The sequence below is a fragment of the Cyanistes caeruleus genome, chromosome 6 (genome assembly GCF_971803275.1).
Source record: "Cyanistes caeruleus chromosome 6, bCyaCae1.hap1.1, whole genome shotgun sequence".
Taxonomy (NCBI): Eukaryota; Metazoa; Chordata; class Aves; order Passeriformes; family Paridae; genus Cyanistes; species Cyanistes caeruleus.
This window is the reverse complement of record NC_141706.1, coordinates 32,938,843-32,966,344: the sequence shown is the minus strand read 5'-3', so window position 1 is coordinate 32,966,344 and position 27,502 is coordinate 32,938,843. Positions and strand designations below refer to the sequence as shown.

General features: G+C 34.5%; 1 protein-coding gene across 2 annotated transcripts in view; it reads left to right on the top strand.

Annotated features, from left to right (window-relative positions):
- Positions 1-27,502, top strand: part of UBR1 (ubiquitin protein ligase E3 component n-recognin 1) — a 59,797-nt gene that overhangs the window by 28,383 nt on the left and 3,912 nt on the right. For both annotated transcript variants that reach the window (XM_086891825.1, XM_086891826.1), the window contains exons 23-44: positions 861-963; positions 1,490-1,538; positions 3,081-3,235; positions 4,149-4,248; positions 5,920-6,029; positions 6,668-6,757; positions 8,340-8,527; positions 8,639-8,844; positions 11,160-11,253; positions 13,622-13,774; positions 14,202-14,299; positions 14,869-14,962; positions 16,406-16,554; positions 18,841-18,896; positions 19,206-19,302; positions 20,481-20,548; positions 21,393-21,543; positions 22,403-22,490; positions 23,141-23,274; positions 24,492-24,600; positions 26,671-26,727; positions 27,210-27,287. In XM_086891825.1, the coding sequence (XP_086747951.1) occupies positions 861-963; positions 1,490-1,538; positions 3,081-3,235; positions 4,149-4,248; positions 5,920-6,029; positions 6,668-6,757; positions 8,340-8,527; positions 8,639-8,844; positions 11,160-11,253; positions 13,622-13,774; positions 14,202-14,299; positions 14,869-14,962; positions 16,406-16,554; positions 18,841-18,896; positions 19,206-19,302; positions 20,481-20,548; positions 21,393-21,543; positions 22,403-22,490; positions 23,141-23,274; positions 24,492-24,600; positions 26,671-26,727; positions 27,210-27,287 (2,427 nt within the window). The remainder of the gene's footprint in view (positions 1-860; positions 964-1,489; positions 1,539-3,080; positions 3,236-4,148; positions 4,249-5,919; positions 6,030-6,667; positions 6,758-8,339; positions 8,528-8,638; positions 8,845-11,159; positions 11,254-13,621; positions 13,775-14,201; positions 14,300-14,868; positions 14,963-16,405; positions 16,555-18,840; positions 18,897-19,205; positions 19,303-20,480; positions 20,549-21,392; positions 21,544-22,402; positions 22,491-23,140; positions 23,275-24,491; positions 24,601-26,670; positions 26,728-27,209; positions 27,288-27,502) is intronic.

Genomic DNA, 27,502 nt, shown 5'->3' with positions numbered 1-27,502 from the left:
TATGCATAGGAAAGAACGGTGTGTGGAATATCCTATGCTGCTGCTGTTTTTCTCCCTGTGCCACCCTCTTTCCTCGAATTCAGTTTGAGGAGTCTTAGGAGTTTAGTAATCTCAAATCCTAGTTGGAGAGTCTTCAAAAGTTCATTTTTTTTTTCAAAGATGGTTTGGAAAGTTAAGTAGTCATCATACCTTTTGATAATCACTATCTAGTAACTGTTGTGTTACTTAGTTGCTAATTTTCTGCAACGTTCACTTTTTTTTTCCCTGGGAATTAATTTTATATATAAATATGTGTGTGCATGCAAATACAGAACAATAAATTGTAGTTGAAAAAAAACCTCAGTTCAAATGTCTGCTGTTTTTGTGAGAAAAATGTCATATTTTAGTATACCTTATTTTAAATTTCACGTGGCTTGCTTGTTCATGTTAATTAGGAGCAATTGTAGGTGTACCTAGGAATCTTACTTTGAAAATTATATGAACAGTTATCAAAACCTCACTGGCTGGAGAGCAGCAAGTATTACTTGTTTCATACTTTGGTTAAAGAAAGGATTGAATTTTATGCAATAATATGCATTGTCTGAATTCTAAGCCACAGAGTTGAAAAGAATTTTCAGAGGCTGTACGATGTGTTCTAGATGGTATAGACTAGAAATATTTTGCTGCTGAATTGTTTACTCCTGTAAATCCTGTCCTGAAAATTTAAGACTCATAACTATGCTCACTCTCTGCTTTTAATAAGTTAGTGAGTAACCATGACAATTCCTGCTTCTTTAGAAAACAAATTGTGTTTGTTTGCATTCAAAGATGTGCTGAACGTACACTATTAATCTGTATATCGTGAAATATTTCTCTGTAAGGAAACCGGGTGTCTCTGGCCATGGAGTTTATGAACTGAAAGATGAATGTTTGAAGGAATTCAATATGTTCTTTTATCACTACACTAAGACCCAGCACAGCAAGGTAAGTAGTGTAAGATTTGCTTGTAAAGGTGTTAAAAAAATAGTACATACTTACCCGTGTTTAAAGAATTTTGATGAATTAATGCAATCTAAAGAAATTGATTCAGTAAAGAGCATATGCAGCTACTTTCAAAACTAAACATTCCATGAATTTAAGATTTTCAATACAAATTTACGTAGTATGGTTTGCATTAGTGTGTCTTTTGTGACAACTTGTGTATTAGCTCTGTTAACTCTACACTGAGAAGAAAATGTGATAAGAATTATCTTTGCACTGGGAAACCCCAAAATTTGCTCTTGTAACTCTTACTGAGGAAGTGAATATGTCCAATTATTTATCTTTACTACATATTTAAATGCAAAATGTAATGTTGCTAAACATGTTTCAGACAAAATTCGAGTACACAACCAGGCATTTGTAATGTATCTTGCCATATTTCTAGTGTAGGGTTTCTCATTATTTTATTAATCTCATTATTGTGTACTTCTGTAGAGGTGCTGATACAACAACACTCCTTTTTCTGTAGGCTGAGCATACACAAAAGAAAAGAAGAAAACAAGAAAACAGGGATGAAGGTATGATTTTAAAATAGATGATTCAGCAAATGTTCTAATTTGGTAGTATATGGAGTTGTGTGTATATACTGAGCTTTGGGAGATGTGACTTAATAGTGGATAGCTGAGTTCATATTAAATTTGTTTTGATTTGCTGTAATTATCATTAATTAGCACCTGGCATTTCTTTTGTCTTTTTTGTTTATCACAGATAGGAATTCTGGAATTTATAGTGTAATTTACATGTAGGGAAATGAACATGGCACAGTGTCTGTCAAACCCATGAACAACTCGGATTTTATGTTAGAGTAACTAGGATTTTGGGGTTTTTTTTGTGAGCAGTTTCTTTAGCACAATGTTGAGACATAATAATGCCAAAGTAGAGAAGGCTGCCACAGGAAGTAATGCTCATAAACGTTCAGTAATACAAAAATGAGATTTAAATTTTAGAAATAATTTTTTATAAGCTATGAATACATAAAGCAGTAAACATCCATGTTACTATTGTAACACAAAAACGTTATTTCCCTTTTGAGTTTACTTTTACCCATTCAAGTCACAAGCATTTAATTCAGTTGATTTGAGGAAGCCTTGGTAAGCTGAACAAATAAATACAACGAACAATTTAATAAACTCAACTTTTCTCCTTCCCCTTTCACTCTGGCAGCTCAAAATGTTATCAGGGGCCTTAATTTTGTAGAAATTTTTAAAAATGCCATTATTTAGATGTAATTGTCAGAGACTCATGTAATTGGAGTACATGAACTGTACTCATGTACAGTTCCAAAATACGAAGATACACTGATGTGTGTTCCCTTGAGGCTACATTTATTGTTGCAGGTACTTCCTGCGTATTCTTTCATGTGGCTGTGTTTTCTTTGTCAGTAAGTTCATTCAGCCTGAATGTCAAATTCAATGAAAAATGTGTCAAAAAAATGAAGGTTTCAGAAACACTGCATTCACAGAGGTCCTCTGAAAAGAGACAATCGGAAAATAGGCATCCACGTACCTAGAGAAGACTGAAGTCAGTGGTTCCTGGTAGGGAAAGGCTGTGGCATTAAATGAGATGCTGTTAGTAGATGCCAAGATTCCACATCAGAGTTCCAGCATTAACTCATTAAATGTACATAACTGGAAATGACTGGAATGCCAGTAGCAGAAAAAATTCAGAGCTCCAGACATGGGACACTGTAGTGTGGGACACTACAGTCTGGGAGCTCCAGTCCTCACTTCTAACTACTTGAAAAGCTTTTATCTGATGCAAAGCACAAACTGTATGTTTATAGTGAGACATAAATAAGGCAGTTTGGAGTGTTAAAAATATGCATTTATATAAATAATACTTGTGATTGATTGTTTAACTTAGCTGCATGTGTTTTATTTAAGACTTACTAAAAGTACTTTGTTTTGCCAAAGATGAAAGTTAACTTAGGCATGCAGTTGTGTTTGAGTATGGTTTTATTTAAAGGTCCAGGTTTTTTTTCACTGAAATGAGTATGTTTGTGCTCTCTGCTTCTGGGTGTGATGTTAGTTCATTGATATGTTTGCACATCTGTTTCCTAGCATTGCCACCACCTCCTCCTCCAGACTTCAGTCCTGCATTCAGCAATGTGGTGAGGATTCTGAACTGCGACGTTATGATGCACATCCTGCGGACCCTTCTTCAGCGGGCAGTGGAACTGGAAACCCACTTATGGACTGAGGCAATGATCCAAATGGTATGTTTGTCCTTGGTCATCTTCTGATGGTCCTTCCTGTGCTGGCTGCTTATGATTAGACCAAAATATGTAAAGATTAACTTGGAATGATTTTTATCCCCAAACCTGTTTTTATAAATCTTACTGTGAAAGAAAATAATTATATTATTAATTACCTATCTCTGCTGTAAAATGGAAACATGATATATAATAGTATTAAAGTTTTCTATTTTACTTTCCTCCCTGTGTTGCCTCATTACTGAAGCTGTTTCAATATGTAATTCTCCTTACATATTCTCATATTTTTCTTGAAACTTCACAATTAAGTAACCCTTTGATAATTGGAATTCCTTCATTTTTTGAGCAGCAGAGTCTCCAAATACATAAATGTCTCTGGGGACTCAGTCTTGAAATAACTGAATTTTTGTAAGTATTTAAACTTACAAAAGTATTTAATTTTACTGCAGTGACTTTAGTCTTTTGAAACATTGAAATGTTCTTTGGAGTCATATTTTGTTTGTTTTTGCAGGGATGTTATTTTAATATTTGTAAAATTAGGACATGAAATTACAGAGAGTTTGAATTAATCAGTTTTGTTAGAGTGTATAGATTATTTAATTACCTTGCCAATCCTATTAATCTTTGGATTATGGAATTAGTCAAGTATAGATTTTATATCAGCAAAAGGACGAAATTTTCATATTACTAATATAAAGCATGTGCAAGTTGATGAATTTTAGTGCAACTAATATGCAGTAGATATATATTCTGCCTTTATTTCACCTTCCATGTATGATCTCTGCCTTGTCATGTGTTTTATCATTATTGTAATCAGTATATAATACAGAAGTGTATTAAACATCCTTATTTTATATGTCAGTTTTCCATATCTTAAACACTGAATGAGACCTACTGTTTTCTCTTTTTTTTTCAGGTGCTTCATCTCCTTTCTTTAGGGTTACTAGAAGAGAAGCAGCAGTTACAGAAGTCTCCTGAAGAAGAAGTAACCTTTGATTTTTATCACAAAGCAACGCGTATGTTTAATTTTCTTTAAAGGACAGAGTAAACTAGGCTAATTTGATTTTGTAAGGACTCAAATAAGGTAGAGGAAATTATTTAGTGATTTTATCAGACAGGTTTTATTTTATGCTATATAATTAAAACCTGATAATTAAAATTTTTTTTTAATAATTAAGAAACCAGGTTTTGACTAGCTTTCTCTGTTCCCAGTTGCCAGGTAGGTTGAAGAGGATATGGGCTTCTCTTCCTGGAAAAGAAATGAAAAGTAGTACTAGTGTTATATAACTGAAAATGGCTTTTCCTTCACAAAAACAGCATTGAAACTAATAACTCTTTGAAAAATGGTAGTAGATTTAAGTGAATTGTCTCCATCTTTGGTTCTCTTGAGCTTTACAATTACTGATTTACCTGCAAGTTTTTTACTATTGTAATGAAAATAGAAACAGAACTTAGTGTCTGTGGTGTGTACCCTTTCCTTTTTCAAATCTCTGTTGAGCACTTCCCAATATTACATTCAGGACTACTGTGTGGGAGTTGAAATCTGCATTTTCTAAATAATCTTCCATCTTCTCTACAAGTTCTGCTTCACTGTGTAAAAATAAATTCCATTATCAAGCTAAAACGTAACTGTCACTTGTGAGATGCAACAGAGATGAGAATTGTGAAGTAAAATCATAGAATCATAGAATTATTTGTATTGGAAAGGACCTCTAAGATCATTAAGTCCAAATGTTAAGTCAGTACTGCCAAGTGCACCACTAAACCATGTTCCTAAATATCATATCTATGTATCTTTCAAATACCTTCTACAGGAATAAATACTTAAAACTACTGAAATCCCTTTATTTAGGTTTTTAAAAATGTTGTGTTTGGAAAGCACTCCCAATACACTTTATTTTTTAACTCTTTCTTATTGTTGAGAGAGGAGAAGTATCATCACTCTGAAAGTATTTCCATTTAAGAAGCTTCATGTCAACTGTAGAAATACAATAAAAGTTGTAATTATAACTGAGATGTTGGAGAATGCTTTGCTAGCTTTAGTTTTGCATAACCAGAAAAACCAAAGCCCCATTTACATGAAATGGATGCAAAAATAATCACTATTATTGTAAAAACCTCTTATTTAGACACAGTTTATTAAAAGAAAGTTCTTTTTTGCAATTTATATGTCTCCCTTCTAAAAATGTAAAATTAATTCCATATGACAAGTGCGGCAAATGAAATATCATTAAGGAGAATGGTCTCCGTTTTAAAGCATTCTTGTGTTAGAGAAGAGCCTAGAATGTTATGGACTCTCACCAAGTTGTGAGGAAGCAAATAGTTATTGTCATTACAATAGCTTTTGTGATTAGAAATAAACATGTACACACTAAGCTGTTAGCAAACACAAGTAAGCTCTAAAGAGCTTTACTGCTTCCCCCTGACGTGAAAGGTGATTCTTTTTTAAGCAGACATTAAGCAAAAATTTTCTAAAGCAGAACTATTTGATCTGCAAGGGGATAAATTATAGTGTATATATAACAAATAAACAGATGAAACTATACCAGAAATGTAACTGCACAGTTTGTGTCCATGTATGTGTATAATTAGCAATATTTTAAGGCATGTCCATGGTTGTAAGTACATTAAAATATTAGGGTTTTTTTTTTCCCTGAAGGCCCTTTCCTATTTTTCACTTTGTAAAGGAATGGGAAGCTCAGCTTTGAATGCTGTGAATGTGTTAATGCTTCTGGAGAAACTGAAGAGAGTTCCCCAGTTAGAGGCACAGAAGGACACAGTCAATTGGATACTGCAGGTATGCAAAGGAGAGATAAGTATGATCTGATTTCAGTAGTGTAGAAAGCTAATATGAAAGGTGTTATGATTCCTATGTATAATCCATTTACAGCTGCAGTGATTTCTTGAGAAGTTTCATCCGTTCAGCATTGTACTTGCTACTTGTACTTTCAAGTATTGGATTAATTTTTGCTTGGGTATCTTATTTTAGTAATGACATTTTAATGTATATTCCTCTTATATTTGTTGCAATAATGAGTAGCAAATAATGAGTAAAGCAGTGTTCTGGGAGTGGACATACAGTCTTGGGTGTTTCTGTTATTTAGGAGTATTGAGTGGTTTAATCCATTTGAAAATATAAAAATAAGGTGAAAGGGAATACCAAGAGTTTTAATCTTGTCTGTCATAGAATTGGTTGAATTGAAGGGACATTAAAAATGATCTAGCTCCAAGCCCCTGCCATGGGTAGGGACACCTTCCAATAGACCAGATTGCCTATAGCCTTATCCAACCTGCACTTGAACGCTTCCAGCATCCACAAATTCTCTGGCTGCCTGTTCCTGTGCCTATATATTGTGACATTGGAAATGTATTAATCTATATTGTTATAAGAGCCAAGTTGCATTTTATTTTTAACATCCAAGTCTCTGTTTTCAGATGTTTGACATGGTGAAGAGATTGAGAGAAAAATCTAGTTTGGCAACAATAGGAGCTACATCAAGCTCAGAAGCTACAAAAGGTGATGAGGTAATGATAAAAATAAAGCTTCAGTGGAAGCCTTGTATTTAATGTTTTGAATAGTTATTTTCAATAACGTGTTTAAATTTATTGTTGCCTAAAATGATGATTTTTCAGAACGGATTTCTGATACGTTGTCTACTAGGATTTAGTTTCCAAGAATAATATTTTTAGTAAGTGAAATTTGTGCTGAACATGTTTCATGGGAGTATTAGCAGATAATGTGAGTTTTAGTTGTACTTCTGAGTTAGATGTAGCAGTTGAGGGGACTGAAGGAAGTAAATTGTGCTCATCTTTCCATTTCTTGTCTTTGTGATTTGACCACCTTTCTACTCTCATTGTACAACAATTGGAAATACAATTCCACTTTAAATGATGTTTTGTAATTTACTTCATCTGTCAAGAGGTTAACGTCCTTTGCCCTGATTGTATAAAGACATGAGCCTTAAGTAATTATTCTGACTGTCAGTCTCTTTGCCCTTCCCTCCAAATAACTTCTGAATCTAGTGGTTAAATGACACAATGAAATAGAGATTTCAAGGATGACTTTGGTCCCATGGAGTGGTTGTGTTTTCAATTGGCATTTGAACAGAAAAGAAGAATCTAATTACCTAAGGGTGCAAATCTAATTACCCTTAGCCAGTAAGTGAAGACAGACCAGTTTGGTCTTACACGTTTTGTTCGGCCACAGCTTGCTGCCAAGAAATCTCTTGACTGGTCATTGCATACCTAGTTCTAAACTTACCACACAGCATATGCCATGTTTCTTTTTTGAGGTAGGTGTCATATGAGATTTGGTAAGGTATCAAACAAAATACAGAAGTCAGTAAGAAATTAATCTCTTACAGTTCTACTTGTAGAGCAATTGGTTGTTTGAATTCCTGGAAAAGGGATGGTACTTTGAATGTAAACCTTGTGTATAATGTTGTATTTCTCCCTTAAGTAGTTGGTTGGGAAGAGGTTCTATATGTTTTAATAAAACCTACCTGTGTTTTTTGAATTTTGCATTTCTAAAGCATAGAATTACTTTGTTTTTTGAAAATATGATATGGGTAAATATTGGAAGAACAATAGTTTTCCAGTGTACCATAAAGAATAATGAAAATACAATACACAGATGCATAAAATGCTGACATATTTGTTGTGTCATGGATAGGCAGTTCAAAATAAAATTTTCTTCAATTTCTGTAAGGGAGATACTGAATACTCAGTAGGGTTTCACTTATGGGGAGAATAACAGAACTCTGGAGAAAGCTTTGATGTTCATCTCACTAAAATTTCTTAAGAACAGACATTACCTTATTGAACTGACTCAGGTATTATTGATCTTATCTTTGGGCTAGGGATTATACTAGTGGCCTTTTGTGCACCACAAAAGTCCAGTCTTAGTTAATGAACCTAGTCAATATGTAAAGATTTGAGTTCTATTTAGTTTTATTTCAGATAGCAGTTCACTTTTTTTCCCCCTCATTATAATGTTGTCAGTTAAGGAATTTGATGTCAGTAGTTAGTATGCCTATAATGGGGAGGGAGTCTTCTCCTTTTCTGATGTTCTTAGTTGCCCATGATTTCTTTATTCTCTTACTGTAAGACACAGAGCAGTCAGGATAAAGAGAAAGCTGAGCGGAAGAGAAAGGCGGAAGCAGCGAGGTTGCACCGTCAGAAGATAATGGCCCAGATGTCTGCCTTGCAGAGGAATTTCATTGAAACCCACAAGCTCTTGTATGAAAACACACTGGAGGTCCAGGGGAAAGATGATGCTATTATGGAAGAGGAAAGGTAAGAAAAAACCAGATGTAGCGTATGACCTTGTTAAATGTCTGGAAGAAATCATTTTGTTGAGAAAATCCCACTGGTTATTTTATATCTGTGTCACTTTCGGTCTTACAGCATCTCTTCAGCAATTGATTACTCTAGAATTGCTTTGGGTCCCAAACGAGGTCTATCTGTCACTGAGAAAGAAGTTTTGACCTGTATTCTTTGTCAGGAGGAGCAGGAAGTAAAGTTGGAAAGTGCTGCCATGGTATTATCTGCTTGTGTGCAGAAGTCAACTGCCTTAACTCAGAATAGGAGCAGAATTCTTGAACTCTCAGGAGGTATGTGATTTTTCTTCTCTTAGACTAGAAGCAGTTCTGTACCTGGAGCTCAAAGTCTTTGAACCAATTAAATTATTTTGTTTGGTCAGGGTGCTAAAGGGCTTATTGTGTTTGAGAAAAAAGGGTGCAAACTTTTAAATTGCTTTAAAATCCATGCTTTTAAACTTAAATGAGAAGTATATCAAGATTTAGATTTATTGTTGAGGGAAATCAGAAAATGCTTTGATCTCACAAGACTTAATAAAACATGTAGATTTGATGGGCGTAGTTACTTTGGAGAAAACCCAAGACTGTTCACATTTCCAGTTTATTCAAGTCCAGCTGCAAATTTTCCCAATATGGAGGAAAAAAATGAACATTATCAAAGGCCAATATGCCAACCTGAAAAGGGTTAGGGGCTTTGTTTTGGTTTGTGTTTTTTTTCCCCTTACATATCCAGGAAGTAATAAAAACAATAATATAAAAAATGAAAAAAAACTAAGCAAGGATCATATGATATCATCGGACAAGTGAACAAAAGATTGAGTACAAGAAAGTTACACAATCACAAGAATTACATTTGTGTAATAGCATGTTGGTAACAGGGAACACAAACCCCAGCAGAATTTCTTTTCTAAGTAGCAGTTGATGAAATATGATGGAAATTTTAGTCTGTTACCTAAGGGAAAGAAGAAAATAAGTACAAGGATAGGGGAGAACCTAAGTACTCACTGATATTTTTGTTCTCTTTTTGAAAAAGGAAGTTAGTAAAATTTCAAGGTAGGTACAGTCACAACTTGTAGTTTAAATCCCTTTTTATTTACAGATGTGGGGGTGGTTTTTTGTGGTTTGTGGTCATCTCATAGAACAAAATGGATGCTATGTCCTATTTTTTTATTGACACTACTATGTAGAAAGTAGCTTTAAATTATGTTTGTGCAATTCATTATTCCTGCTTTAGTTTAGAAATAAACTCTTGATTGTTACCAGAGGAAAGATCATAAGATTTTCATGTTTCTCCAGGGTATTACTCTATTCTTTATTTTGCTTACAAACCTTTTCAAAGTTATTTCACTAATAAGATGTTTTATGTTTACTCCTCTGGATCATTAACAAGTACTGAATTGTCCTAGGCCTAGGACAAACTCCTACAGAATTTTGCTTGATCCATTTTCCTTTTTATCAGCAGACTACTTGTAATGACATTTTGAGCCAGTTGTATAGAGTTTTTATCTAGGTAATATACTAATTGCATTTCTTTTTTTTGTGGTATCCTGAAGTACAGGTGAAGTCCTATGCTCTTGTAGTCAGATACACTTGTAAATTTTCTGTAGTGGTTGGGCTATTGAAATAATTGAAAAAAAAAAAAAGGGAATGGAGTTCCTTTTTCTAAAGCTGTTTCTGGGCATTGTTTATAGTGTTCATACCTTACTGCATGGTCCTCTGCTGCTCCTCACAAGGAGGCCTGTAAGAACTTTTTACTTTCAAGATCTAAATAAATGTAAAAATGCTTGTTCCCACAGCAGAAGGTGCAGATAGTGGCAATTCTGTGTTACGCCAAGGTTGATTCTTTCTTTTTTTATTTCTTATTTCAGTCTCCATTTGACTTATGGCAGCTTCAGCTGCTGCCAAACAGAATTTTTTTCAGCGCAATTTAGGTTTCTTTTTTTTTAATTCATTTTGTCAGATTCAAGTGTACTTGTTCAAAAATCATCAACAGTCCCCCAGATGAGGCATGAAGGACTGCTGTTGTTCAGTATAGTTTAGATATCTTTAAAGCAGAAGTGGGATCCCACTTTGAGAGCATGTACAACACAAAGACATCAGTACATACTCATAATGTTTCTGTTGTTTAGAATTGTGCAAAATTAGTAAAAGACAGACTTGATTTTTGTTTTACAGCAGTGCTTTCTGTGTCAGTGGTTTGAAAATATATGGGATTAGCTGGAGAAATTATTCATCCTACTTGTCCTTAGTAGTTTTATTTTCATTTAAAAATAAAGTAAGAAAGTCAGTAAAAGTGTCAGCGACAGTGAATCCAAACACAGATCTGTTCCAGTACAGAAGCACCCCTTTTTCTTTTTAATCAGTTTGAATTCTGGCATCTTTTTTTTTATATGAAAAATATTCAGTAGTTTAAATGGATACACCTAGTCATTGCTCTGCTGCATGATTGGTCTGGAAAAATTAACCAAGTGGAGCTTCAATGTGATACTACAAAAGGAAAATAAGATCTGAAAGCTTATATTCTGTATATGCTGTTGTTAATTTCTGTTCATACTGCTGGGAAGTTATGTTACTGTTCATTCAATAATTTTTCTGCTATGTGTTTCCAGATACACTAGATCCTCTCTTCATGCACCCTGACTTACCTTGTGGGACCCACACAGGGAGCTGTGGTCATGTAATGCATGCAGCCTGCTGGCAGAAGTAAGGATGTGTCTTTGCTGTCTTTTAGAAGTTTTTAATTAATCTGTTTTCCAAACCATCTTAATAATACACTGAAAACAAAGTACAGTAAGTGAATATTTAATTGAGGGATCAAAACTATTTGTACTCATTTAAAAATGAAATATGGAACAAGAGATGTTTTGACTTGATGAAGATGATCATCATCAAAAATTTTAGGGCCTTCTATGACCCAGAGAAGAATCTCTAAGGATTTACTAATTTATGCAAATATAAACAATGGAGTAAAACTGGTCAAGAATAAGAAACCACATTGAGTAGGTCTACATTTAGCAACAATACTCTGAAAGTCTTTCCCCAGGTCAATACCTAAAGGGTGAAACTGATCTATTTCAATGAGTGTTTAGAGGAGATTCTAGCATCAGAATAGAATATGATGAATATGAGTGTTTAAATCTGTTGGAGTCTGGAATACAGAGTTTGTGCCCTTGTTTCTGATACTTAGTTATAAGATCTATTTTAGAGAAAAGTTACAAAATCTACCCATATTTGTTTGTGACCCCTCCCATATCAGTGAAGACACTCCTAATGAAAAGTAAGGGTGAAGAATTAATGCAATTGCTATAGACTTTATTGGATTTCTGTTGTTTGGGGGACCCAAGAATTAGACCGAGTGTTTTGGATTTGAATGCAACCTGAACATTAAACAACCAAGCTTGCAGGATACAGTCATCCTACATTTCACTCCACATAGGTCTGGCAAGTCTAGACTATATAAGCAGTGTGAAGTAATAATAGAAATAATCCCACTGAAGTATTATCAACTGATAGAGTTGGGTCATGCAATTACAAACTACTCTTTGTATGACATGTGTTATAAATAATCTCCTGAGGTTTGTTGTTTGTCCTTGTGCCATTTTACTTTAAAAAAATCATACTAAACTTCTAGTGCTTAGCTTTCACTTTCCTAAATGTGTGTATAATGCTGTTTTTTACAATGAAACATCAGTACAGAACAAATAGGTGCACACACTTGAACAGAAGTATGTTCCTTGAGTATAATACATCTGCTTTTGGCAGATCCATCTATATCTCCATAGATCTAAGTAGTGCAACATTGGAGCTCAGTTCCCTTGCTCTTTTTAAGAAAAGATGACTTGCTGTATGGGTTACTGATTTTAAAATGGACAAGAGGCTCTTCACATACAGTATGGCACAGAAGGTTTAAGTATAGTCTTCTATTTACTACATAAAGACATTCTAGAACTTACTAATACTCCTCCAAACAATACCTGCCATATCTTTCTATGTGCAGCCTAAAAGTGCTCCAAATTCTCTAAAACAGAATGAGTTGAAAGGAATGGAATATCCTTGTAGATGATGTGTATGAGGAAGAGGAGTTGCTTGCAAAAACATACTTGTGTGAATTTGGGGAAAAATAAATGTATGGGTTTTTGTTTATAACAAAATACTTCCCTAAATAATTCTATATTCATTAGAACTTCTGCAGATGCTCCTGCACATATACATTCTCTTCTCACATAAATGGGATTTTATTTTATTTAAGATGTATGGTTTAAAGCAGAAATAAAAAACTAGTTATTACCTTGGTGTGGAAGTTAATATCACATCTCTCTCTCTAAGATCCCACATACTCGGTCTGAACATTAGGAGTGAATTTGTATCCAGAGAAGAAAATTTAAATGTTTGATCTTTTTATTCCCATAAATACCAATGAGACAATAATGATATTTGAAGGCTTACTGCATCCACTGAGGGGGCAAAAACTATAATGAAACCTGTGAAAAGATCATAGTTTTGTATTTCCTTTTCAATTTAAAATAGTTGAAGTGTGATATTCTAATATATATTATTCTCTCTTCCTGTTAAGACTACAGTTCCACTGTCTAGTCATGAGGCTCAGTAACTGCAATGGACAGCTGATTAATCATTCATGAAATGTTGCCAGCAGTGTTTTCTGAAATTAAATGATCATATGTTCAATGCCTGTTTACTATAGTGAGTTGCACCTGAGAGTTATTAGATACAGTGTTTCATTATGTTGAAGATAAGAGGGAAGAGTAGAAAAATGGAAGGACTGCTTGTCTGCAAAATCATAATCAAATTTATAAGGATATTATAAGCAAGGAAATAGTTTGCCATCGTTTTCCCATCAGTGGTATACCATGTATTTTTACATGAATTCATCTGTGTGCTCAAAAGTTTTATTATTTTAACATCCATGCATGTAGAAGAGTTATAAATCAAAGGAGAAGACTTGTTTGTTGGCTTGGATAAGTGTTTGCTGTATAATTATGCTTTGAACCTTTGTGTTCATGTTGCATTTGAGCCATTCCACTTTCTAGTAATTTCCTTTTTAATGTTGTAGGTACTTTGAAGCCATGCAGCTGAACTTCCGACAACGTCTGCATGTTGAACAGATATTTGACTTGGAGAATGGAGAGTATCTTTGTCCACTTTGCAAATCTCTGTGCAATACTGTGATTCCTATCGTTCCATTGCAGGCTCAAAAAATAAACAGGTGAAGCACCAGATTGAATAACCTTTAATTAAAGAAAAAAAGGAAATACTACTTTTGGACTGGTCAGCTTTTCAAATTTTTTGGAGGGAAAACATGGTTTGAGCTTTCTTATCTGTATAAAATACTGCATATCTCCTTATTGATTGTTTAGCCAAATATACTTCTTTTGTCAGTAAATCTTTTATTTGTTATAAAACATTTTTGGGTTGCCTATTCTTTGGATCTGAAATCAAATGAGAAAGTACCTAGACCTAGTATTTAGCCTTGCACTCTATTTTGTACTGTTTCCTCAACATTTCTGAAGCCAGTAAAACTGAGCAAATACTGTGTTAATGTGTTTGGATCTGATTATGTCCTCTGCTTTTTTAGTTAAGGTGGTTCTTTGATTGTTAAAGTAAAACCTGCTTTCTATTTTTTTTTTTTCCAGTGAGGATGCAGAGGCAGTATCTCAAATCCTGTCCCTAGCTAGGTGGCTGGAGATTGTGACAGTCAGAATATCAGGCTACAGCACGAAAAATGCTAAAGGTTTGTTATCTTAATTTTTAAGCTATTCTGTGGGATATATGTCAGTGCATGTTTTAACTAGTACCAGCAGAAAACTTCAAATAAATAATACATTTTGCTCTCAATCAAGACAGTATCAAATAAAGCCAGGGATAAAAGTTACTGCCTTTTCTGAATTGATGTCTTGATTTCAGTGCCCTCACCAATTTTCTGGCTTTTGTTAAATTATTTCCATCTTTCCTGTAGAAAAAAAAATTGCGTGCACTTGGAGAGGATGCCAACAGACTAATGCTCATGGTTAATTAAACTTTTGTATGGACTGTGAGGTAGTAAAAAATAAAACAACTAAATTATAAATGACAAAAGGAAAGTATTTAGAAAACAGAAGGCACAGAGAATTTACTGTGTTGGGGAATAGAGTATAGTGTTACTTAAGGAATCATGGAATATAGCCTGGCTGGTGAGGTGTGTTTGCAATTGTTTTCAAATCAGTTTGAAATAAAAAGACAACTCTCTTTTCTTAAACTGCTGTAAAAACTGTAACAGCTTCTTTGCTTCTTAATGTGGATCTATTTTTTTTTTCCTTGAAGGAGACAAACAAAATCTTCCACCTTTCACCAACAAGGGAATGGGGAACTCAGCTTTGGAATTCCATTCCATCCTTAGTTTTGGAGTTCAGTCCTCGTAAGTGTTACTGGAAGTATTTTCTGCATTATATTAATTTTCTTTTCTGTATCCCTGGTATGCTTCAGAATTTGTATTGAAGGAAAGATGTGATTTGTTTGGTTTGACTTGGGGCTTACTTATTCTTTTCCATAAGCATTCACTGAGTATTGAATCTGTGAGGAGCTGAGTGGACCTTTTAGTCAAATCCAGTCTGGTACTTACTATGTTCTTGGTATGAAGCTGGAAGTCTCCAATCTTCTAATCCACAATTCCAGTGATTTGAATTACTTGCTGTGCCTCTAAGCAAGTTGTTTATTATCCATTTGCCTTTATTTTCCTGCTACACATCTGTTTTGAACATAGATTGCAGGTGGTTTTAGACACAATGATGGATCACTTGGAGAAATAGGGCTGTTGTCTGTTTCTATTTCTATTCTATTCTAAATTAAACTCAATGGCAACATTGAGTTTAATTTGAGACAGCAATTAGTGATCATGTTCCACATTACTAATGGTAACATTAAGCATGTTCAATTCCAGTGGGCAAAAGCATTTGCCCACTAAAACAGAATGGGTAGGTACTTTTCAAGTGAGCTCAGCTGTCCCTTATTACTTTATAGATCATGCTGTAAGTACTCTGTCATTTCAGACTGACAACACACTTATGCAAAATACCCACATCTTTTATTGGTAAAAAAATAAAAAAATGTTCTCTTGCCAGAAACATGACATGAATCAATTGTTTTTTTCAAGAATCAAATTTTTTCTTGATAACTTATCTTTATGAGAAAGATACTGGAGTTTAAACTTAAACAGTGTTGTTTGAGTATAAGCCTAAGTATAAGGCTAAACTCCAGATTTTGTGGTACAACTGTTTTGTCCATAAAGATATAGGGAATTAATACAAATGTCATATATTTCTGTTAAAAAGTTCTATGTACAACTTGAAAAAAAACCTCACAGGGCACTAAAACTGCTAAACACTTGTTTACATAAAACTACATTTATATAAACTAATCTAATGTAATTTGAAAAGAGCTTAAATGCTAAAAAATATGTTCAAAAGCACACTTGAAATGTCTTCCATTTTTAGCACCTTATTATTTTTGCTTCAGGACTTAAAATTAGTTTCTTTCAATGTTTGTTTTCATTGTATTTTACTTTGATATATTTGCATTTTTCTAACTTGAATTATAAGGTAATACACAGAAATAATATCTTCCAGACTGGCAGCTCTTAATCTCTCAATTTGTAAAGCCTTTTTTGTCAAGGTACTTGTTTACTGCTGAAAACTAGAGATTTTTTTCATCTGTCCAAAGAGTTTTTGTTATCAATATTTCATCCATAAATAACTGTCTTGGTTTGGACTTAGACTTTGTTAGACTTGGGTGATTGATTAACCAGAAAGTAATTAACACTATTAATAATTGAGACTGAAATTTTCTTGTCTTGGTTTTGCAGAGCCAAGTATTCAAGCAGTATCAAGGAGATGCTTATTCTCTTTGCCACCACCATTTACAGAGTTGGGCTCAAAGTTGCTCCGAATGAAGCTGATTCCCGGATTCCTATGATGACCTGGAGCACATGTGCTTTTACCATCCAGTGTATAGGTAAAGCATAATTTCAATTTATTCCTTCTTATGAATTGAAAGTGTTCCAGTTGCTTGACTGTTTAATTTTATACAATATGATTGTACAAGTAAGTTTGACATAAGTACGAGCCATATGTAAAGTATAGCAAAGTAAATGATATGTAACTGCATATAAAATAACAGAATTATTATCTATAAACCAATATAAATAATAGGATGTTTTTCTTAGATAGTAGCTCATGAAATATGGTATGAAATTCCAGCACTGAGTTTCATTTGAGAGAGCAGTTAGTGGTCATATTCCTCATTACTTTTTGTACCATTAACCATGTTCAATTAATATCTTCAGGCTGCCAAAGATCATTGACCTGCAGGCATCTCCTATGCTAAATATCAAATAGCTGTGAAATAGCACTCCCTGCCTCATAATTTGTTTTGATCTGTATTCTTAAAGAACTTTCATGGGATTTATCGAAGAAATTCTCTTATATTCTGAAACTGCTAAGTAGGTACCTGGTAGGAAAAGAAACAAACAAGAAACCCACCAAAAAGCTATCAAACATTCTCTGCCATGAATCTCTGAAGGCAAAACAAATACCAGAAAAATAATTTCATGTTTTGCAATAATATACCTATTTATCTAAAATAATTTCTGTACTACAAACACAAGCTTGTGTAATAAATATGAAGATGTGGATAAATCTGTAGAGGCTTCCAGGCAGGGAAAAAGGCAAGATCTAGGTCTAAAATGCATGATGAAGGGATTGAGAATGCAGTTGTACACATCTATACATGTGATTTGCCAACTATACCAAGTATTTCTTGATGAAGCTGTTGAAGCACAAGTTTAGTCTACCTTAAATCTCTAGTGGAATATCAGAAGTTCAGAAGGTTTTGAGGTACATTGCAAATATTCTGATAAGGCAGAAATAGTCACAGAACTGATTGCATCTTTAGTGATGGATTCTGTATTTTCAAAAAGGTTGAGAAAATACCAGAAGCCACCCACTTTATTAACATTACTTAATTCTGTGCAGGTTGGTTTTGTTTGGTATATGAAAAAAGATATTGGTGGCTATCAAGGAAGAGTTTGCCAGCAAGTGTTTAAATGCAATAATTGTTATCATAGGTGTGATATTGAGAGCCTGTGTTAGTGAAAGAAAATTCAGGTGCTCTTGAGGAGAAGAGTGTAAAGGCAGAGGGAGCAGTGTGGCAGTTTGACTCATCCTAGGCCACACCATTTCCTTGGATTCATTTTTGTTTGCAAATAGAGCAGATATCTCTGAAACTGTGCAGCAAAACTGCCTGCATAGCTTCAGCATGCTGGTCTGGAGTCTAGTTATAGTGCATTATTAAAACCATTTAATGGGCACATAGCCAAGCTGCCTAGACAAGGAAGTTCAGAGGAGCCTCTAGAGGAGGTTCAAAGCATCATTGACCCAAGGGATATGAAGTGGTATAATTGCCAAAAGCTAGACTCCTGAAAGAAAGAAACAAACTCAAAAAAACCCCACCAAAACCCCATGACAAGAAGCCTCCAAACCAATTATCTCCCGATTAAATAAAATTTAAAAATTCCAAGTGTACTGTTTCATCTCTGAAAAGTGATTAAAGTACAAAAACATTTGACTTGAACATTTGAATTTTTACTCAATTGAGTTAATTTGATTTCTTATTTTTATCAGCTTATTTTTTCTTTATTATTCCTTCAGAACCAATGCAGTCAGGAAGGAAAGATGAACTGTATTCCATCTTGGGAGTTTTGTTTTCAAAGTATTTCCTTTCAACTGCATTCAAATGCAGTAGTGCAAATTTTGCCAGGTTGCCAAGGCAAGTTGTGGCTGCCCCAGCCCTGGCAGTGTTCGAGGCCAGGTTGGATAAGGCCTTAAGCAACCTGGTCTAGTGAGGATGGACCTGCCTGTCTAAGGTTTTGTGATAAATATGAGGGTGAGATGCTGCATAGCATCTCTGTAAATGTAACTTGAGTGTTGCATAAGGGTAACTGAAAATAAATCTGACTCCATAGAATGAATGTTTTATCATCATTCATGTGAAGCAGCATTGCTTTAAATCTTTAGTTAGCAAGATCTGAAAACTGAAAATTTTAAAAAGCTTACTACAATAATTTAACAATTTAACTTGGAAAATGATCCATGCCATTTAAGACAGACTTTTTTTTTTCCAAGAAAATTCTCTTATAACAGTGAAGTTGAGCTTTAAAAAGGAGTGTATATATTAAGAATAAACTAGTATTAGGTTCAGTAGAAAAAAACAACTTAATTTTTTTCTGTGTTTAATTTTAAGAAAACCTCTTGGAAACAGAGGGCAAGCCTTTATTTGGATCTCTACAAAATAGACAGGTATGGATGAGTAAGATATACAATGTATTTTAAACAAAAAAGTTTATTTATAATATACATGCATCTATAAACCTGTTGAAGCTGCTAACATCATGATCATTCTCTGTTGAGGATATCTTTCAGTGTTTGGATTCATAGCACAAAGAGCACTTTGGAAGAATTGTATGTCTGCTTATATATGGATGTTCATATTAAATTAATTTATAAATGTCTTTTATGTTTATGTAGAAGTAGATATGTTTTTACAGTTCTGTATCGTTATTATATTTTGCCTTTTTTCCCATTCAATCATTTTCTCTTGCGCTCTAGCACAGTGGCCTTAAAGCATTAGTACAGTTTGCAGCTGCTCAGAGAACAACATCCCCACAGGTCCTGATTCAGAAACATCTGATTCGTCTTCTAGGAGGTACTGTACTCCTTTTATTTGCTACCTTTTGTGTTGCAGATGTTTCTGTTCCAAAGTGGCACACAGGTTAACACAGCACAGAAGCAAGGGCTGGAGTACTTGATAAGTGCTCACTTCAGTTGCCTGAAATGATGTGGTGTAGATTGAACTCACCCCAGACCTACAGATAGTAAAGTCTGGAACAGATGAGTACCAACTGTTTCTGACAATGTTCAGAATTACTCAAATTCTCTTCTAAACAGGTGAATTAAGACACAAAATTGGTATTCCTTAATTTTGAGACTCAGCATGGAGAAGAGAAGGCTCTGGGAAGGCTTCATTGCAGCTTTGCAGTATCTTAAGAGGGCTTATAAAAAGGAGGGAGAGGGACTTTTTACAGAGGTAGATAGGAGCAGGACAAAGGAGAATGGTTTTAAACTGAAAAACACTAGGTTTAGATTAACTGTTAGGCAGAATTTCTGTACTGTAGGGGTGGTGAGGCACTGAAACAGGCTGCTCAAGGAAGTTGTGGTTGCTGCATCCCTGAAAGTGTTAAAGGTCAGATTGGATGAAGCTCTGAGCAACCTGATGTAGAGTCACATTCCTGCCTTAGGCAAGGGAGTTTAATTGGATGACCTTTAACTCCCTTTCAGTGCAAACCATTCTATAATTCTGTGACTTTGAGTACTTTCAAAAGGCTGCTCGAAGCCTAGCTTAGGACATTTCAGTCTCAGGGAGAGCTAGTTTGAGGCATGTTTCTTACTGGTTGGATTAGTATGGTAACCTTAGTGAATCCCACTCTCTGATTTGCTTTCTGTTAGATAAAGCTCTTAGGTGTGGTTCTTAGGCTTTTGTATTGGATGAGGTTGTGAGGGATCTAGTCTTGAGGTGCCTAAGTACCTTTACCCTTAACATTGTGTGTGATTTATTAGAGCTGGAGACATATATGCCTCAGAATTTTGAAAATATATTAAGTAAAATTGTCAGCTGTTGGGGCATGTGGAAACAGCTAAACATGCACAATCAATTAAATCAGTGGTAAGCAGTTAATTTAATAGATCCTTACTTGAGAGATCTGGACTTTTTTATGATGAAAATACAGAAATGATAGAGGCTGTAAAATCAGATTCTGATACTGTAGTTCAATCCAAAAGAAGAAAATACATGCTAAATGTATAATTGATATCTTTATTTTGTAGTTCTCCTACCAAACTTTAAAGGAGAAGACACTCCATCACTCTTAGAAGTAGATATGTTCCACGTTTTGGTAAGCGGGTTTATTTTATTCTTTGTATTAATACTTTATTTTGAGCATACATTTTTGTGTACTGTACTCTGTAAATAGTATCTGTTCACTTGAATGAGTCAAATGATTATATATGAACCACAATCTAACAATTATATATGACTGCTATATATGTTTACTTTTAGTTCTGCTAACTTTAAAGTCTTTGCTGTCTTGTTATTATTAAATTTCATTATTGCAATCTCGATCTTCTTTTTACCACTTCCATTGTTATTAAGCATAAAAAATAAACTTAAGAAATGCACTGTTTCTTTCCCTCACTTCCCCTCGGTCTCAGTCAGAATCTCATACCTTTTGATTGCTTCACACTGACTCTCACTTCCTTCTCTATTTTTCTTAGCCTCGTCTTTCTGTCCTTAATGCAAATCTGTATTATAGATTTTTCTGCTGTTAAAAAAACCCCAAGCAAGCAGAAAACAAAGCAGCCGACAAAGCCAATCTTACGGAATAAAATCTGTTTTGCCTTGGCTGCCCTTGTATCTAATTCTTGGTCTAACTTCCCTCTTTTTTCAGTGTGTTTTGTCTTGTGTCAAAGAACAGAAATTAAGCTTTTCAGGAACTGGGCATGATATATCTCTAAACTGGTAATTACCTTGCAGCTCTGAGTTTCCTACATGCCCTAGTGAACAAATGGTTAATACTTTCCAGTAAGTTTTTGCTACACTTTGAATTAAAAGTGGCAAGATATATTTCTGTAGCTGAAGTATGTTAATCTACAAATGTATAGTGAGAGTATAATTGTTATCCTTTTATCTACTACCAAAGTTTTGACACTTAAATATTTGCCTATTCCTTTTCACTGTAGGTGGGAGCTGTGTTATCCTTTCCATCTTTATACTGGGAAGATGCTGTAGACTTGCAACCTTCATCAGTTAGTTCAGCCTATAACCACCTCTACCTCTTCCATCTGACAACACTGGCACACATAATGCAAATCATCATCTCTTCAGCAACAGGTGGATGTGTATCTGTGTTGCATTTTTCTGGTATTTTTGCACAGTTTCTTAAAAATAATGGATTGATACCATTAGCGTCTTCTAGATATAAACGTCCTCATAATAAGTGACACTTAGGCCTAGGTAGTAATAAGTGTTCTGGTGTTTTCTGGTAAAAATTAAGTAGTGCCTCATCAAGTTCAGAGCATTTCATTTTATTTTGTTTTTTGTGCATAGGCTAAGAAAACAAAATTGTTATTGATATACCAGTAGTTGTTTCAGTCAGTCATTTCAGAGGGGTAATTTTGCCTTCTTCACTCCTTGTAGGAGAATCAAAGTTCTGCCAGCATCACTGAGCTGTGCAGTTATAATCAATATGGATTTGGGAAATAAAACTTTCTTTACCCATCAACTTAGTAAATACCCAGATCTGAAATACAGAATCTTGTGAGCTGATAGGAGAGAATTGCATTTATCTCTCTGTTTCATAACATTGTTAAAAATTACCGAATAGCCTATAGACTTTCTAGCTAATACTTTTTTCCTTCAGTATAATAGGAATTTTAAAAAATCTAGATGTTTTTAAAAATTCCTGTAGCTTAAGCTCCATAGGACAACTTCAAAAGTTCAAGGGAAGAAAGCAATTCTCTACTGCAATAAGGAAAAGCAATGAGGGAGTAATCCTGATTCTTCCTTACAGCATTCAGTCTTAGGAGAACATTTTAAAGACAGAAAACAGCAAATAGAAAAGAATCAAGAAAATTAAAGCAGAATTAATTCTGTAATGCAATTTAATAATTAAAATCAAGGTTTTAGTATTTCTAAGAGAAGTGTGTCAGGATGGAGTGAATTTACAGTGGATTCATCTTTTTGTGTGCAGAATCCCCTGCTGCTCACTCATCTGACAACAGTGAGGAGGCACAGTCAGCACAGTCTTTCTGTAGAGAGGTTTCCCAGTACACCAGTGGGTAAGTAGCACTTCAATTGTGTTACATTTTCCTGGAAAGACAGCAATCCACAGGACAACAAAGAAGACAGGAAAAAAAGTACTCATTTTGTATGGGGAGTTAGCACAGTGCCTTGTGCTTGCTTCCCATGCTCCTGAACACTGAAACTAGTGTTAGTTAAAGTGGCTACTTTTGTTGACAGCAGAGTAAATAATTAACCTGTGGATGAAAAAATACCTGTATCCATTGTGGAGAGAAATATGTCCAACTGCAGTATTTTTTTTTTAATTTACTTAGATTATTTTGGTTTAGATCTCTTGTATTATGAATGGAATCCAGGAAGAATGAAATGGTCCTACTAGAAAGGGGGGATAAGTGTAAAGCTGAACATTATTGCTTATTTGAATGTTAATGCCTATTTTTCAGATTTTTTCTGATAGGTACAGCTGTCTAATTTGAAGATTTAATACAGGTGTGGTTCATAAACTCAGTACTCATTCCTTGGGCAAAGGGGAAGTTGGAAGTGCTGGTGGCTGTGTTTCACAGAATTTGGGGTACATGAGGGTTCCTTCTACACAGCTACCATTCTATCAGTGCTAGCCAAAATGTGATAGTGCTAGAATGATTTACACTATAAACTACTGCGGCGGTTTCTCATTTGTGTTTTACAGTTGCTTTAGTCAGGATATTCCAGGCTGGCTTGTGTGGGATTGTGTTAAAAAAGGCATCATGCCTTACCTTCGTTGTGCTGCTTTATTTTTTCATTATTTGCTGGGAGTTTCTCCACCTGAGGAGCTACTACAAGGTAAATATGAGAAAACAAATCTGACCTTCTTTGACTTGGAAGAATTTTTAAATATTCACAATAACTTAACAACAGTCAATACATGAAAGTAAGACTTGGAAAATAAAGGAATTACTAATTTATAAGGAAAGGGACAGGCATGTGAAGCTGAGCTGTTCTTGGCCTTCTTTGCATAGAAGAACATTATTTCTGAGTATTTCTGAGTATATGCAAATATGTGAATTATCAGTGATGTATTGATAGTAAGTACTTGTTGATAAAGATTCAGCAGTTTAAGGATAATTTCAGGAATTTAGGTTACATCACTTGAGAAACTGCCTGAAATATATTAAAAATGCCATGTTTTTATGTAATGCAAATGCCATGTTTTTATGTAGGCAAATACTAAAGATACAGGGCTTGAACAAAACAAAGCCAGATAGATACAAAGCACATAAAATTCTGGCCTCTTCTGTGAAGGATCCTAATACATTACTGATGCCAACACCAAAAAGAAATATTTCATCATGTGTCAAAGTGCAGTGAAACACAGAACCATTGACTATTTGTAAAGAATTTTTTATGAATAACTGAGACAAAATATAACATGTATAATATACAACAACAAAAATACAAAATTGATTTATATAAACTGTGAACAACTTTGAATTTTATTAGGATATACAAGTCAAAATCCCTGCGTGTTGGGATATGCTGTTATCCTTACCAGGAGTCTGCATTTTTGATTCTGTAGGGAGGAGTCTTTCTGGTGAACCAACAATATAACTTTCTGTAGCAGAGACAATAAATGACCACCCAACAAACCATAAAATTAGCCCAATTTTATGCAATGTTAACACTGACTCGATTACAGCAAAATTTAATATCATTGAGGACTGTCATAAGGATAGTGGAAAACTAAAATGCAAGTCCAGAAATCTACTGCTCTTCTGTTACATATTATGCACTAATTTAAGCAAGGAATTCTGCTATTACAGTAACTTATGCATTAAAAAAATACTTAATAATATATATCAAATTTCTTTAAACAGATCCTCAGCTTATCCAAATTATTATAGCTCTGATTAAGTTGGTGGAATAATATCCAATTCTACTACATAGGATCTATGCTGAGGCTGTAGGATACAGACTAGTCAATTGAAAAGGGATCCGGAGATTTCTAGTTTTGATTGAATTATTCAGCAGTGCTTAAACACTTAAACTGTTTTCTTTTGCAGTTTCTGAAGAAGGACAATTTAAGGCACTTTGTAGTTACCTCTCTCTACCTACAAATTTGTTCCTGCTCTTCCACGAATATTGGGACACAGTAAATCCACTGCTTCAAAGGTACTAACTGGGACTGGACAGGCCATGTTTTTCTGTTGTGGTGGCCCTGTGGGAATTCTAGATTAAAACTGATAATAAGTGACTGAGCTCAAATTCATAGTGAAGTTCTAAATGTTTTGCACAGGTACACTGGATCCCTTAAAGCACTGCAGAAACATAAAACACTCTATTTTATGATAATTCCAATAGTAAATAATTATAGTTTAAGGGATTAGTTCTTGCAGACCTATATGAAACCATACAGCCAGAAGTTATTTTAAACCTTTGCTTGTTTGATATGCCAGCAATGGTTCATTTGCCTGTTTTTAATCTGTCTGCAGCAAAAGTGCTGATTACATGAGCTGTAAAATGAGAATGTAGAAAATCATGTAGCTGGCAGGGTGAGGCTTTGTATTTCTTCTCAGCATTTGCAAAATAGACCGGTGGATGTTGAAATTGGCTTAGTAGTGAAAAGGTACAATTTGAGCATTACATACATTGCCATCTGCAGTCATGGAATCATAGAATGTTAGAGGGTTGGGAGAGTCCTTAAAGATCATCTGGGTCCAGCCCCCCTGCCATGGGCAGGGACACCTTCTACTAAACCAGGCTGTTCCAACCTGCTCTTCAACCTGGCCATGAACACTTCTAGGGCTGGGGCATCCACAACTTCCCTGGGCAACCTGTTCAGTATCTTACCATCCTCAAAGGAAAGAATTTCTTCCTAATTTCTAACCTAAATTTCTCCTCTTTCAGTTTGTGAAAGTAGCAGTAAAGAAAGCATTCTTTCTTTAGCAGTAAAGAAAGAATTAGTTAAATTCTGCATTCAAAACTTCAAAATCAGTAAGGCAACACATCATTCCCAATTAAGAATAATCCAGCTATATTGTGTTGGAGAATGTCTCTGTGTATTTAATGTGGCCATTTGATCACCTGGTGGCAGTAATGATTATTTCTGGTTCTTGGCAGAAATCTGAGTCACACTGGCTTTTACTGCATTGTTGTTTGGTTGGGTTTTTTAACCTTTAGTTGTTTCAACCTTTGTTGTCTAGATTTCTTGAGCTGTTGATTTCCAGCAGTCCTTATAGCTGACCTAAACAGTTCCCTACATACAGTTTTATTATGATCAATTCAATTTGTAGTATATTTTATTATTTATAAATTACTAGATTATTTTCTACAAGTAAACTATTAAATAAGTTTTTCTTACTTGTTCCTACATATTTGCTTAAAGACATAGAAGTTCTTCTAAGAGAACACAGAAGATGGTGCTTGTGAGCACTGGGAAAGATCACTAGAAGCAGGATTAACAAATAGTTACAGCGCTGCCAGTCAGAAAAAGAGGTTTCAAGTAGGAGGTTGCATATTTAACGTAATAGTAACAGTTGCCAGATCATCATGCAGGTTCCCATATGTTTTTTCACGAAATCTTATTTCAGAAGACTAAATTTGATGATTGTTGAGAAATGTGTTAAATGAAGCATACTAGATTGACCATCTGCTGCAGTTATTTCTCCCTTCTTTTTTTTGTAGAAATAACTCAAGACATCTTTAACATACCAGCTCCTCTGCTCAGTAACTGGCCAATATCTGCCATTGTTTTGATAGACACATTTGGTCATTCTAAGCAAGCACACATCATGCAATAAACCATTGTAAAATAACCATTAGGTGATGATTATTTAATAAAGACAGCAATTTTTTTCTATTAGATTATACAATACTTATTTATGCTGTGTCTTTTAGCGCATGTATTTCAAAAGGTGCTGTGTATTGTAGCCCACTTTGAAAAACTGAACATGTCTGAAGATTGCATGCATTTTTTAACTCTGTGTAAATCTTGTGTTTTCATGTGCATGATGATAATTTTAGGTGTTTTTTCACATAGGTTTCTCCTACTGTATGCAAACTTAAAACATTCTCCTGAAGAAAACTATAAAAAAACCACCCCTGTTTTTCCTTGCAAAGTTTTAGGTAGAACTATCAATGCTTTTATCACTGTTTTGTGTTTGCTTATCACTTAGTAGTTTTATTTAATGAACTGTCTATTTTTATCAAATGTTGTCTTCTGTAAATGTTTGTTTGAAATAGGTGGTGTGCTGATCCAGTGGTGTTAAGCTGTTTGAAAGGGAAAAGCATCGCAATAAGGTAAGCTTATTGTTCTTCTGTTTTTCACTTAAAACACATGAAAGAATGAAGTGCTTGTTGTGAGCAAGTTAGAGACTTTGTGTTTTATTCCTTCTGCTCTACTACTAGAAGTACCTTTGTCTTTAAATGTCTTGTTTATTATTCCTCATACAGTGACTCTTTGAGACTGGACAACATTGTTAGACAAATAATCTGTCCTGCTCTAGGAAAGAACAAAAGCTAACTGAAGTATGAAATGTCTTCATGTATGTAGGTTATATGTGGAATTTTAATTCAATGCCTTTGCTGGAATATAGAAATGCTGAAGCTCCCATGTGGAGCATCTCACTTGGGATTCCAGGACTGAAGAATTGCTCTAGAATTGTGGACTTTTGCAGAAATAACCAAAAGCTTAGCAGGGATTCTTGGTTATTTATTCCATTGTTTACTTTGTTTACTTTGATCTTTATTATTCTCATAATAGTTCTATTCTACTTATGCAGATATCCTAGGAAAAGAAATCATTTAATAGAGCTTCCTGAAGACTACAGTTGCCTTCTGAACCAAGCCTCTCAGTTTAGGTAAGATGAAGCGTATTTAGTTGTCTTAGGTGTTTTGTCACTTTTAGTGAATTTTATATTATTGCACTTACTGTAACTGCTGTTGAAGGAATACAGAAATTATTTTGAAGTGAAGGAATTGTTACGGTTATACTGGCCAATACTAGCACCTGTTCATTTAAAATGTGAAACACAACAGCTTGCTAAATGAAGTAATTTGTGTTTGATAATACAGC